The sequence below is a fragment of the Culex quinquefasciatus genome, chromosome 1 (genome assembly GCF_015732765.1).
Source record: "Culex quinquefasciatus strain JHB chromosome 1, VPISU_Cqui_1.0_pri_paternal, whole genome shotgun sequence".
Lineage (NCBI taxonomy): Eukaryota > Metazoa > Arthropoda > Insecta > Diptera > Culicidae > Culex > Culex quinquefasciatus.
Window position 1 is genome coordinate 77,298,152 of NC_051861.1, and position 14,526 is coordinate 77,312,677.

The following is a 14,526-nucleotide window of genomic DNA, read 5'->3' on the forward strand; positions in this document are numbered from 1 at the left end:
TTTGGCATTAATTTGTGCGTTGCTTGTTTGTAATATGTTTAGGTTTAAAAATCAAATAATTAATATTTGCTTTGGATTTGCGTTGCGATGCTATGAGACGCGGGTTCGATTCCCGCCTTATCCACTGAGCTTCTATCGGATGGTGAAGTAAAACGTCGGTCCCGGTTTCTCCTGTCTCGTCAGAGGCGCTGGAGCAGAAATCCCACGTTAGAGGAAGGCCATGTCCCGGGGGGCGTAGTGCCAATAGTTTCGTTTTTGCGTTCAACTGAAAATTAAATATTACTAGCGCACACAGGGTGGGACAATATGAGGCAGTTGCCCCACCATCCTCAGAGATTTGTTCTAAAATTGGTCGTTTGTTCAACATATAGAGATCATAGAGAAAATCATACATTTTGTCAGAAAAATTGAATGATTAAAAAAATCAAAAGTAAAAAAATCGAACATTTGAAAATAAAAAAAAATATAAAATTCTAAAGCTCAATGATTCAAAATTTTTTAAATTCTGAATTTCTGATATTTTTTTAATTGTTGATTTCTTAAATTTTTAAATTTTTATTCTAAAATTCTAAAAAAATGGTAAGGTTAGAAATTTTTTCAAAATTTCACATTAGTATTCGTTATATAAATTCTTATTTTTCTCAAAATTAAACTGAACTATGATTTAAAAATGATCAAAAGTTATCTAATTTTGTGTAATCTAAAATGTAAGCAAAATAGTGGTGGTGAAATGGAATAAAAAATTAAAGAATTAAATTCAAGAATTAAAGAAATTAAACAAAAAATTATGGAATTAACAGGGTTGTTACGGACGGCGCGAATTTGGCGCGGATTTCGCGCAGTAGCAATTTTGATTAAAAAATTATAGAGAGATAAAATTACTTTCAACTTATAAAGAAAAATGTTATCAAGAATCAGGGTAATGTTTTTTTCGTTGAGTGTAAAAACTTCGATTTCTTATTAAGTTTGTATTTTCTCAATAAGAAACGTCGAAAGATGAAGATGAAGATTATGAAGAATTTTTTTTTAAATGTGTTGTTGAGGATTTCCTAAATAAATGTATTAGTACACTCAACTCATTTTTAAACATACTGACTCTGAATATTTAATTTCTTTTAAGTTTTGATTAATGTTTTTTACCCTTATTTAGTATTCTTTTATACTGGATACATTCAATTTTAATCTTGTGAATCTTAATCATAATTTAAACTTCTCCTGAAGATACAGATATTAAGATGTAACAAAAATTATTATTGGAGCATGTTCCAGTGGGTGTACTATATTATATCCCAAATATGAGCTTCATTGGACGTAACAGAAGCTGGCCTCCGCCTTTGACTTTTAGATGGGATTCAACCAGTAGAAATATTTTTTTAATTCTTGAAAAAAACAAAACATTAAAAAATACAGCTCCAAGATTCAGAATTAAATTATTCAGGTTTTAGGAAATAAAATTAGGAAAAATAGTATTAAAAAACAAAAAAAAATCATATTTAAAAATATAAAAGATACAAAATTTTCAAATTGAAATCTAAAAAATCAGAAAAAAACCAAAATTATCAATATTTAAAATAATTCAAGAGAACAAAAAACTTATTTTCTTAAATTCTTAAATTCTTAAATTCTTAAATTCTTAAATTCTTAAATTCTTAAATTTTTAAATTCTTAAATTCTTAAATTCTTAAATTCTTAAATTCTTAAATTCTTAAATTCTTAAATTCTTAAATTCTTAAATTCTTAAATTCTTAAATTCTTAAATTCTTAAATTCTTAAATTCTTAAATTCTTAAATTCTTAAATTCTTAAATTCTTAAATTCTTAAATTTTAAATTCTTAAATTCTTAAATTTTAAATTCTTAAATTCTTAAATTCTTAAATTCTTAAATTCTTAAATTCTTAAATTCTTAAATTCTTAAATTCTTAATTTCTTAAATTCTTAAATTCTTAAATTCTTAAATTCTTAAATTCTTAAATTCTTAAATTCTTAAATTCTTAAATTCTTAAATTCTTAAATTTAAATTCTTAAATTTAAATTCTTAAATTCTTAAATTCTTAAATTCTTAAATTCTTAAATTCTTAAATTCTTAAATTCTTAATTATTAAATTCTTAAATTCTTAAATTCTTAAATTCTTAAATTCTTAAATTCTTAAATTCTTAAATTCTTAAATTCTTAAATTCTTAAATTCTTAAGTTCCTAAATTCCTAGGTTCTTGAATGCTGCCATTTTTTTACCATCTCAAATTACAGAAAACCTGATAAAATTTGAAGTATTTTTGGAGTTATTTATTCGGCTAGAGAAATTTTGAGAAGAAGATGTAGGAAAATTTGCTTCGATTTTTCTAAGTGACGCTTTGGTAAGATCATCGAGTATGAACTGTATCTTAAATTTTAAATCTCAAGATTGAGATTTTATGACAATTTTAAAATTTTATTATTTTTCTTTATTTAGTTTTTGATTTTTTTTGCCAAAATGTTTGTTTTGGCTTTTCCCTCTAGTTTACCTAATCCTAGCAAAAATACATTATAAGCTTTTCAAGATTCTGCGTTCTGAGATTACAAAATTGCATTTATTATGAAATTCTTTTATATGCTTGTCGCAAAAATATTTTTCTTAAAATGACGCGGATTTTGCGCGGATTGGGTTTTGGGATGGCGCGGATATTTTTTTCGATTTCTCCGTAACAACCCTTTATAAAAGAATTTGAGAGTTCAAGAATCTATAAAATATGGTCTCTTCGGGAAAGTTGTTTCAACTTTAATTAAGATCCAGCATCCGAGATTTAAGGGATTGTACAAATACATTTTACACATTTTTCCCAAACAACATTCAAGGGCTTACAAGGTGGAGTTTCCGTGGTCAGATTGAGCTTAGATTTGGAATCTATTCCAAAACACCCAAATATCCAAGTTTGATAAATAATGACTTTTCGAAAAGCTCGAGCAGGTTGTATTTTGTTTTTATTTTTATAAAATGTATTGATCGTGTGATTGATCGTCTGTAGGCTCTGGTCAAGGAAGAAAACTTTTTTTTAAAATTTTATAGCAAAAATATTTTTTTGTAAAATAATTTAAGAAGATGTTTTCTTCAAATATCCAGAAAACTGTTTACTTTAAATACAAACATTGTTGAAAAAACCTCGATCTTTTTAAAAACCGTAAACATGTGCTTGAATAATGCACACTTAATTGTATATTTTTCTTTTTTTTTTCATTTTTCTGAATCTTTCTCAAGGTTCTGCAAAATTACATTTTTTTTTTTTCAAGTTTTTGTCTCCAAAACCTTTAGTTTTTTTTTATAAAAATACAATCAAAAATGGCATTGGCCTAAATTCGTTTGAATTCTGCCAAAATCAACCATTTTGAAATTTATGGTTTTTATGGTCGATAAGAAAAAAATGGTTGACAAAATAAAAAAAAAGTTTTTAAGTTTTTGCAGAATCCATCGTTAAAAAAATAAAATAAAAAAATCATTGAAGTTTTTCAATATCTTAAATTTTTAATATTCAAAAAGAAACCATAAAAACGCGCTAAACAATATGTTAGTAAAAAATAGAAAATAAAAAAAAAATGGTGGTCTGAAGAGGTCAGGGAAAAGTCAGGGAATTTTATTTTGGGATTTGGATCGACACCATGTCATGTATAAAAAATATTTTTTTGAATAATTTTTTAGTGTTTTCTATACTTATTAAAACAAAGAAAAAAGATCTCTTGGAAGTTTTTTGCAGCACTTCTTAGAAAAATGTATGTAACTCAATCTAGACATTTTTTAATTTTTTTCTTTGTTTTCTTTAATGAGTTTTAATCAATTTCGCACAATTTTCTAGAACAAAGCTAATTATTTTACCCACATGCTGACGAGATACAGGCTTGGGATCAAGTCTCCCCGGGGATCAAGTCTCCCCACTCTCCCCTACGTATACCAATCGATTCAGAATCGAATTCTGAACAAATGTCTGTGCGTGTGTCTGGATGTTTGTCCGTGCACCGAAAAAAATGCACTCGATTATCTCCGGACTGGCAGAACCGATTTGGACCGTTCTGGTCTCATTCGATCCGTCTTGGGGTCCCACAAGACCCTAGTCAATATTATGAAGTTTTGTAAAGTACTTCAAAAGTTATGCTAAAAATATGATTTTGACATAAGGCCGGAAGATTGTAAAAAGGGTGTTTTCATAGGCCGGATCTCAAATATTTTGATTAAAACGTTGCCCGGATGTATCATGCGAACCATCGTTAGATAGGTAATCGAAAGACCCTTCCAACGCATCCAAAAAATTGAAGATCTGACAACCCTATCAAAAGTTACGAGCACTTAAGTGTTAACTTGACACTTATCAGAGGCAAGATCTCAGATAATCTTATCCGGATCTGTCGTGAGGCCCATCGTTGATGGGTAATCAGAAGACCTTTTCAACACGTCCAAAGGATTGGAGATCTAGCAACCTTATCAAATGAAAAAAAAAAAACTTTATCAATGTGAGAAAGGCTTCAACCACCTTAGGGTGGATTAAGTAACGTTTTTTATGAAAAGTTCACAAAAGCATAAATAAGAGCATTATTAGGATCTCTGTTGAATGAATTGCAATTAAATGATCGCGTATTTTTGATAACACATTTTTTTCAAACTCGTCTCCCAACGTGCTGAATTTGCATTTGAGACATTTATGCGAACATGTGTAGGCCACATGTCCATGCATTATTATTTTCAAAAACATATTTTTCAATAGTGCTTTCCGTGTTTCTTAAAAATTCCAGCCCAGTAGTGAGCAAATTAAATTAATGAAAAATATTACAACGACTAAGTTATTTGAATTTCAATAAAATTAAATTTGAGGTTAGGTAAAAATAAAGTTCCAAGTTTGTTAAAAATTCAATAGATATGGATTTTCTTTGAAATTTATTTATTTTTTGCCACCAAAAGTAAGTTTTAAAGCATGATTCGTATTTTTTTTTTTCAAATTTACTTAGAACCTTGTTGTACTGATAATGCCTCTAAATTAGAAAAAATATTGAATTTTGTTTCAATAGTTCTTTTGAATTTTTAAACAAACGGTCCGTTTAGGGCCAAAATCACAAAATCACAAAAGTGTTATTTTTCCCTGCAAAAATTGCCTTTGGCTGGAGTGCCTATGTTGTGCGGATATGTCTCTGACATACCATCTTGTACTTTTCCATACGAAATTCGTAACAAACTGTGTTATTAATAAATTTAAATTAGTCAAAGTTGTTTAAAACAATTAATTTTAAAAAATATTCTTAGAGAAAATCTAAAATTACAAAAAAGAAATAATATCATCGAATAATAACGAATTAGGATGACAGTTGTAGTGGCCATTTAGGTGACCCCTGTGCTAGAGTGGTCCAAAAATTGCAGTTTTCGTTGATTTACGTATAAAGCACATTAAGGGAGCGTTTTATTTGAAATAAATGTTTAATGTGTGCACATATCAATCCATGACATTTTTGCCGATTTACATGTATGTAACCCCTAAAATATTTAAATGTGGGAACAATTCATAACAGCAAAGATGATTATTTGAAATAGACTGAGTATCAACACAGTTTTTTTTTTCAAAATTTCGCGAATCGAAACAATACCCTCTGTGTTGCCTAATCTGAAATGACCTTCGCACCTTGCGTGACCCTCACCTTCAGCTCCTTTACAATCAAAGGTAAATTTTACAGAACTTTACTGCCGTTCTACGCATAATTGTCCCATGTTCAAAAAAGAGCAACTGAGAAAAACGCGATTGAAATTTTTCGATCGATTTCTGTGTTTCTACGCATAATTGTCACGTGGGTTCCTATTCGTCCTATGTGTCCCTAATCGCCCCAGTTAGCAGTTTATCACCCTTATTTCTGATTATCTTGCTATACAACTGGTAAACAAGACATAATGCTTAGTAAAACTGATGATTCCGTGTAAGAAAATACTTGGTGGGACAATTATGCGTAGAAGTTCAACGATGGGACAAACAGACTTGGTGTTGTTTTTAATGAATTTTCGAACAAAGTACCAGATTTTATGTGTTTTTCTTAAAGTACACATAAAACTAAACTTAAAAATGTCACAAAGTCAAAATCGTCCAAAATTGACATGGGACAATTATGCGTAGAACGGCAGTTTAGCTAGGTCACTACTTGTAATAGTTGAGTCGAGAATTACTTGTCCCACCTTTTCTCGTACTAGTCCTGAAGCAACGTTTTGATTTCCGTTGTTTCCACTCTACTTTCAGTTGCCCCTTCTTGCATCGCACGGCCGGCGACACCGAACGTCGCTACCACCTGCGCTACTACAAGACGTGCATGTGCGTGCACGATACGGACGCGCGCGGGTACTGCGTCAAAAATGGCCAGCACTGCGCCTTTGCCCACGGCATCCACGACCAGCGCCCGCCCGTCTACGACATCAAGGAGCTGGAAGCGCTGCAAGCGGCCGAAGCCAGCGGCGAGTGTCTGAATGGACCGAACGTGCTGGACAAGGAGCGCAACCTGATGAACGAGGACCCCAAGTGGCAGGACACAAACTACGTGCTGGCCAACTACAAAACGGAACCGTGCAAGCGGCCACCGCGGTTGTGCCGCCAGGGTTACGCCTGCCCGCAGTACCACAACAGCAAGGACAAGCGGCGTAGCCCGCGCAAGTACAAGTACAGGTGAGTCGTGGTTTGCGGCAGTCAACGGCAGCGTAGTTTGTTAATGCGCTCTTGTCTTCCACCCTCAGATCGACACCATGCCCGAACGTCAAACACGGCGAAGAGTGGGGCGAGCCGGCCAACTGCGAGGCCGGTGACAACTGTCAGTACTGTCACACGCGCACCGAGCAGCAATTCCACCCGGAGATCTACAAGTCAACCAAGTGCAACGACGTGCAGCAGGCCGGCTACTGTCCGCGGTCGGTGTTTTGTGCGTTTGCTCACGTGGAACGTAAGTTTGCTGATCGGCGTTTCGAGAAGGGGGTCTGCCGGAAGTTCTTAAATTCGTTTTTCGTTACAGCTTACGTTCTGACGGAGGAGCTGACCGGCCGCGACTTGGACAGCCAGGCGCTCGCCCTTAGTGATATGATTTCGTCGGTCCTCCCGCCAGACAACGGTTCGCTTAGCAAAAAGGACAAACACGAACTAGCGGTGAGTGTTCTAAGCTATCTGGAGGCAGGACGGCAGGAGGCAGGATTAGGAGGAGGAGGAGGAGGAGGTGTTTTACCATTTGAACTTGAACCGCAGAATTTTCACTCGTTCTTCCAGCTGCTGCAAACGAACGGTAGCGGCGCCGAAAGTAGTGAATCGGCCAGCACCAGCAGTCTCGGCTCGAACCATAGTAATTCACACAACAAAGCACCCGGTTCACAGTTACAGCAAAACAAGCATAATAATTGCCTCCTGGGGGGCGCTGCTGCCGGTTCGGTGACGGCCGCCAATTGCAATGGCGCTAGCTTACAGGCCACATTTTACAACAACGGCGGTGGTGGCGCTGCTAGCTCATTGCTCTCCAACAACTTTCCGGAGTTTACACCAGAGCTGCGGGCACAGGTGGGGGAACAAGCGAAACTAGCGGAACAAATTCGATTGCATATCTTCGAATCGGTTGTTTTTTCAAACAGACCTACGCCAACCCCCCCTTCTGACCATAGAGATTGTGTTTTCTAAATTATTATTTTGACTCCCGCGATTTGGGGAACGATTTGGATCTAACGCATTCGACAATGACTTATGGACAAATTTAACTTTTTTCTCTTTGTTCTAAAACGAACCAGAAAGTTATTCAACAAAACTTGGAGGCCATGGTCTGCATTCCTAGAAGATTGTATTTTGCTTGCACAAGAAACTTAAGTGACACTAGAACTCAAATATTGCTTTGTTCTCACTTGCATGGACTTTGCACTATATGATAGAACGTAGAAAATGAATCCCAAATATGATCTAGTGAGAGTGTTCCTGGAGATGGTTCTTCGGCTTTTAAATTCAAACGGGGATTTTGATTTATTCAAAAACTTCATGAGAGCAATTAGGTTTCGTGTTTTGTCAAAAACCCCGGTGTATTTGGATGACATTTCTATGTTATTTTTCTATGACCAAAAAAGACATTTTGCATCATTTTATCGTCTATACAAGTCTGCATACAATGTTGGCCGCTGTTCAGACAAAAAAAAGGTTATATATTAAAATACCTTAAAAGCTGTACTTCGAGAACGGATTTTCTGATCAATTTGGTGTCTTCGGCAAAGTTGTAGAGATTGCTCAGGACGTATCAGAAAAAAAACTTAAAATATTTTTTTAATTCTAGTTTTCACACAAAAACAAATTCTTGATTTTCGTTAAGGAGGTATTAGACAACAACAATCAAACAAACTCGCACTTTTTCGTGTTTGACAGTTTGCCAAACTTGCCTCTGCGAGTTTGTTTGTTTGTCGTAGTCTAATACCTCCTTAAGAAGACACAAAATGTCATCTTTTTAGCTATGGCACAATTTTCTCAAAATTTATTTGACAGTGCACAGTGTTCGGAATGGCAAAATTAAGTGGAATAAATTGATAACTCCTTTATTTGACGTCCTAGCCAAATGGTGTCTTGGGAAGAGTTGTTGTACTTGATAAGGGCTATCTTTTAAAGTTATTGACATACAGGCTGACGACCTTCCTGGGTGTCAACAAAAAACTAACTTTGTTGGATGACGTTGTAGGGCTTTGGTGTCTTGGGCAAAGTTGTAGAGGAGAAAATTTCATGAATGTTTGTGGAAGGCGCCAAATTTGTAGCTCTTAATCTACTCGAGATATACGCCATTTTTGCAAAAATGGTCCAAAAAAGCACTTTTTTGGTGATAACTCATAATGTTATTATTTAGCGGCCTACTATGTTCTGAAGAGTTGTTTATGACATAAAATTACACATCTTTGCCGAAGACAGCAATTTGTTTTGAGCCTTTATTGAGGAGTTATAATCATTTTAAGTGATTTTGAGCCTATTTTCAAGTTTCTATGTTTTCAAAACAGCGCAGTTTGACGCAAAACCGAACAATGCACCTGAAAGTACACACTTTCAACTACATTTCCTGAAAATATCTCCGTGTCTATCGGTGTTTATTTTTAGATATCTCAATTTGAATTTGACGGTTTTTAATCAATTTATTTATAATTTTTAAGCGGAATCTTAGTGAAAACGTAGTTTTAATCGGTATATTGAAGGGTAAATTGATCGATTTTTATGGAAAATACATGCTTAAAATTATGACGCACATTCTAAAATTATGAATAAAAACATGTTTAGCCCAAAATAATGTAAGCGAAAATTAAAAAAAAAACGTTTCTTAATCCACCATTAGATGGGTGGTGCCTTCCTCACATTTACATAAAATAAGTTTATGCAAAAAATACATACCTGATACAGACTTTGCCAGAAAACATGCAGACTCTCATTTGAAGCAATGTGACAACCGGGCGTTTCGCATCTGGCACGACCGGGGGGATGGCAACCCTATTCCGACCAAAGCAAACTGACAACAGTCGACATTAGCACGGTTATCAAATGAGAGCCCACAACAAAAGCACTAGCTGTCAAATGGTAGCCCATAACAAACCATTGTTTGGGTTTTTGATTTTCAATTTTCCCGCAATTCAAACGATAAATACCTGAAAAAAACACGTGAATTGTGTTGCTGATGGCAAATTCTATCATATCCTTGGAGATTCCATCCCAATATTGGCTGAAAATTCATATCGAAAAAAGTGATTTTTCTGTTTACCTTTTTTTGCTTTTTTTCTTTTGGTCGATCAAACAGTGCGCCCGTACACTGTGAATCGGCATTACACATTTTTCAGTTTGGTTTTACACATTTGCATGGGACTTTTGAGTTTAACCAGGATAACACACTTCGTGTTACCAAAATAATATGAATAATACTGATTCTGAGTGTTTGTTTTCTGAACTTCCAAGATGGCGGCTTCTTCGCTACCCCCTGGGCGCGACTCTCGCACGTAAACAAAAAGACCCGGCCTTTTGAGGTTATGCAAAAAATCACTCTTTTTTGTATCTACAAAAATCTTTTTCTTGGCATAACTTTTCAAATACTTTACTAAACAAAATAAAATTTAATAGGGTCTTAGGAGACCCCAAAACGAACAGAATAAGGTGGATCCGGCCAAAATCGGTTCAGTCAGTTCTGAGATAATCGTGTGGAAAAAAATCGTGTCTACACACATCCCCACAGACATTTGTTCAGAATTTGATTCTGAGTCGATAGGTATACGTGAAGGTATATCTAGGAGGTGTATTTAGGAAGTTCATTTTTCGAGTGATTTTATAGCCTTGCCTCAGTGAGGAGAGGAAGGCAAAAATTGTTCTAATTTAAAATTAAGAATTTCCTTTTATATTTGGTCACCTTAGAAAGGTTGTCGTATTAAACATAGACAAAGTATTTTCCATAAAAATCGATCAATTTACCTTTCAATTTACCGATTTTCACCTTGTATTCATTTTGATTTCAAATAACATTTATAAATAATGTGATTAAAAACCGTCAAATTCAAATTTAGATATCTAAAAATAGACACCGAGATATTTTCAGGAAATGTAGTTGAAAGTGTGTACTTTCAGGTGCATTGTCGAGGAAGAGATCCTTCAAGCAAGAGAAAATATCGAGGAATAAAGACAATCGAAGTATGCAGTTTGAAGGGACTGAAGAATTCATCGGTACATGGAGTAATATAGATATCGAGAAGATCGACAGCCAGAGAGCCGACTGTAAAAGTAAAATACCTACTTCACAGAATATTTTTTTTTTTTGTCGAATTCGTATCTTTTTACCTGTAAAAGTAATAGTCAAGCTTGATTACCTCTGAAAATGTCGAAAATCCTAAATATTAAAAACTACTGTCAACACTATAGGCTTACTTGTTTGGTGATAAATAATCTGGCAAACAAAAAAACAATGGATGAAAGTTAAAAATCTGGCAAATCTAGAGAAGAGCCTGGTATATTAAGATGTAACAAACTGGGTCAAATTAGCAAGTCTTTCAGGGCATGATCTCCTAGGGGTACTGAGCCCGAATCCCAAAATAAGAGCTTGATTGGTTGCGATAGGACTTGACGCTTTGACTTTGGAGTTCTAATGGGATTTAAGCCGTATTCTTCTTCCTTATCGGCGCCAACCTTATGCTCATCTAGAGTACGGTCAACCAAGCTAAGCTCTATGGGATGTAAGCCGTATAATCGTTGGGTTTTAGTTTTTGCCAGTTTTGAGTCCCCAACTATTTCTGCATTTTTCAAAAACCTGACGGCATTTTCCGTGTTCCAGGGAACAACTTTGCGGAAGAGTGCGAAAAGATTCATCAACTATTTAAAAAAAATATATAGCATTTATTACACAGCCGCTGGAAACTTCAATATATTCTTGTCTTTCTTCTGGCAGCACTTGCTGCCACTACAGAAAAGATTGAGGTAGGCGTCGCGATGCTCATGCAACTGATGGTGCTGCCAGAGAGCTTGAAGAAAAAGTTGATGTTTTGAGTGGCGGTGTTATAACTTTCTGAACAATTTCAATAGTGAACGAATCTTTTCGCGCTCTTCAACAAAGTGAGAAAAAAAATCACGAATCTTTAAACGATAGAATTTTTGACGATGACCAATATAGAGACTTCAATGAAAAATTGTTAGGAGAATCGATTCCTTCGATCGATTTATGATTTTTTTTACATTTAGACGAAAAATTGTCTAACTTTTCAAAAGTTTCAGAAAGCTCGTTAAATTTTCTACATGTTTGTCTTGGGTCGCTTTCTAATCTGACGCAACGTCTCCGAGATAAATAAGATATAAATATTTAAAAAAAACTCGATGCAACAATTTTTAAATAGCTTACGCACATTTCAAATGATATTCTCGAGAGCAACTGGTTTCATATACACATAAATGGCTTATATGAGCCTTGGATAGTTCCATTAAGGGGAGGGTTGAGTACGACCGATTCCCTATTTGGCTTGAAGTTCCTCGAGATTTGTCTGATAACGCCTTCCATCGGATGGAGAAGTAAATTTGGTCCCGGCCAAACTTAGAGGTAAGGTCGTCAGCTCAGTCCAGGTGTAGGGGTTGTCTCGCAGAACAAGGTAAAATTCTTAGGTCGTCAGTTCGAATCCCGGGGTGGATGTGAGCGTAGGTGACAAAAGAGGTAGGAATTGTCTCACCATTTCACCGTTTTGTGCAAAATGTGGACACATACTTTCATAATTCGTCGCTTGCCCTCCGAGCTGCAATAGGTACTACTAGAACTCTATTTGATTTGTGAAAAATCTGACTAATGTCGAAAGTTGCTGCTGAAATGTTTTTTTCAATGAAATGATGCTGTTTTCGACTCAAGCCTCAAATCAAAGGGTTGAAAAGCTCGTAACAGAAATGAACACAGCAAAAGTCTCAACCACATGGGCAGATTATAGACTCCCTTCTCTAGTTTGCCCTCGGATCTAGACAGACTGACATAAAACAACTTAGATGACGCGGGTTCCAATTCCATTCTCTCTGTAACAATGCCTAATAACACAGAATAAAATACGCACAACTTTTTCGTCGAACTAATTTACTTTTCACTTTCTTCTTCGCATGCAGCTTTTAGCAATTGACAACGATCTTACGATGGGCCCTCTGGACAAGGAACAACGAAAGCGCATGTGTTACTCTGCATTCAGGAATTTCGCTTCCTCCCTGGACGGTGGCGTTTGTGAGTATCAATTTGGAACTTGAAGCCAAGGAAAATGTGACGAGTGTTTAACTTTCCCCTTTTACAGATGATATGGCGCGACGTGACCCGATGCACGGTTTAGACAATTCAATTTCCGCCGGAATCGCCTCGTCCGGTTTGCTGGCGAGCAGCTCCGCCCCGGTCAACATCCCCGGCTCCCCGATGGCCAATTCCATCTCCGGTGAGTTGTGTTCGATGTTTGGTTTGAAGTCGGTTTTTTTTTATAATTGTTTCTTGTAGGCCTCCTCCAAGGAACTTCCGCGCCGGTCAACATTCCTGGCAGTTCGCTGAGCAACAACTTTAGCCCGTCGTCGCACTCCAATCTGTTCGGCATGAGTGACGCGATGTTCGGCGGCGGTGGCAACACGGCCCATCACATTGGCAGCAGCTCGGCACCGAAGCTGGCGAACTCGTTCGGCCACAATAACGCCGATAGTCTCTTCTTTCAATCGCACATCATCTCTCCGGTGCTAACCGGCGGCGATGGTGGCCTGTCAGCTAGTCCGGAACTTAGGTAAGTCCCCGAGGACTTCTCTTGTGAGCGATTCTTCATTGATCTCTTCCCCCACAGTCGAATATCGGAACTAAACTCGCTCAACAACGAGCTGAGCAACAACAACACGAACCTGCTGTTTGACAACCACATGCAGCAAGCCGTTCAGCAACAGCAACAACAACAGCAGCAGCAGCAACAAATGCACCAAAATCAGCATCAACATCAACATGCAGCCGCTGCGGCAGCGCTGGTTGCGGCCGCCGCCAAGGGTTCCAACTCAAACCACCCGTACTCGATGTCCCCGCTCGTTACCTCCGAGATGGGCCGGCTACGGGAGGAGCTTGCCAACAAGAACGCACAAATGATGAACTGGGAGGTGATGCAGGCCACGAACGCATGCGAGGCGTGGAAGGCGCAGATGGAGGAGAGCAACCGGAAGGTACGTAGAGGGGAGATCGTTTCGCTGACAGCGACTTTTTGTTTGAGGTGGGTGCGTCCGATCTTGCAGGCCAAGGGTGCATGATACTGATGATACTCGTCGGTTGACACACCTAGGCGAGGAACATCCCGGAAAGAGCCCAACTACATCCGTAGTGCTGTTTGGACAAAACAGCATGGCTCTGGTTCCTTGCAAGTGTCCTATTTTCTTACCTCCACGTTGGCTTGGTTTAGTCATCATGATGACAAGGTGTAACCTAGCTGGTGGCCTGTGGAAACGACTCGTAAACCTTTGACCAGCGAGGGTCAGAGTAGAGGCGGCTAAAAGAAAGGGGCGCGTCAATGTGGGAAAGGGAAGTAATTTGTGATTGTAGATGGTATTGTTTTGATTCGCAGTATGTTGAGTCAACTGCTGTGGATGTACCTGAAACATCGCACAACGGGGTTTCTCTTCTCTTCATTCTCAGCTACCACCTATCTTCTGTTTATTTTGTTTCACTGATTTTCTAACGCGGCTTCTGTTTACTATTCTCCATTTGATTTCGATTTTACTCATTTGATTCTCTTATTTCTTAACGCTTTTCCACTCTATTTTACCAATTGATGCTGCTGTAACAAACTGTCTGCTTTCCCTTAATTTGGCAGCGATGTCAATTTTGTTTATCATATGCCTTTTCTTTATTTATCTATTTGAATAATTTCTCATCTTCCCTGTAAATTGCCCTCAATACAATCTAAGCTTGTTTGTTACCTCTATTTATTAACTATTGTTAATTTCTTTATCTACTTCATAAATTACTATCTTTCTTTTACTTTTGATTCTTTACATAGTATATTTCCTTCACTGTCCATTGTTTTGAAACTTCACC

At 36.7% G+C, this 14,526-nt stretch overlaps 1 protein-coding gene across 4 annotated transcripts in view; it reads left to right on the top strand.

Moving 5' to 3' along the window:
- LOC6038483 (RING finger protein unkempt) overlaps positions 1–14,526 on the top strand; it is a 40,342-nt gene that overhangs the window by 12,908 nt on the left and 12,908 nt on the right. The window contains exons 3-10 of one of the 4 annotated variants that reach the window (XM_038252752.1): positions 6,237–6,656; positions 6,725–6,927; positions 6,997–7,127; positions 7,245–7,529; positions 12,591–12,702; positions 12,770–12,904; positions 12,964–13,237; positions 13,295–13,705. In XM_038252752.1, the coding sequence (XP_038108680.1) occupies positions 6,237–6,656; positions 6,725–6,927; positions 6,997–7,127; positions 7,245–7,529; positions 12,591–12,702; positions 12,770–12,904; positions 12,964–13,237; positions 13,295–13,705 (1,971 nt within the window). Of the gene's footprint in view, positions 1–6,236; positions 6,657–6,724; positions 6,928–6,996; positions 7,530–12,590; positions 12,703–12,769; positions 12,905–12,963; positions 13,238–13,294; positions 13,706–14,526 lie in introns of all 4 variants that reach the window. The other 3 variants (XM_038252678.1, XM_038252623.1, XM_038252820.1) reach the window with 3 other exon arrangements.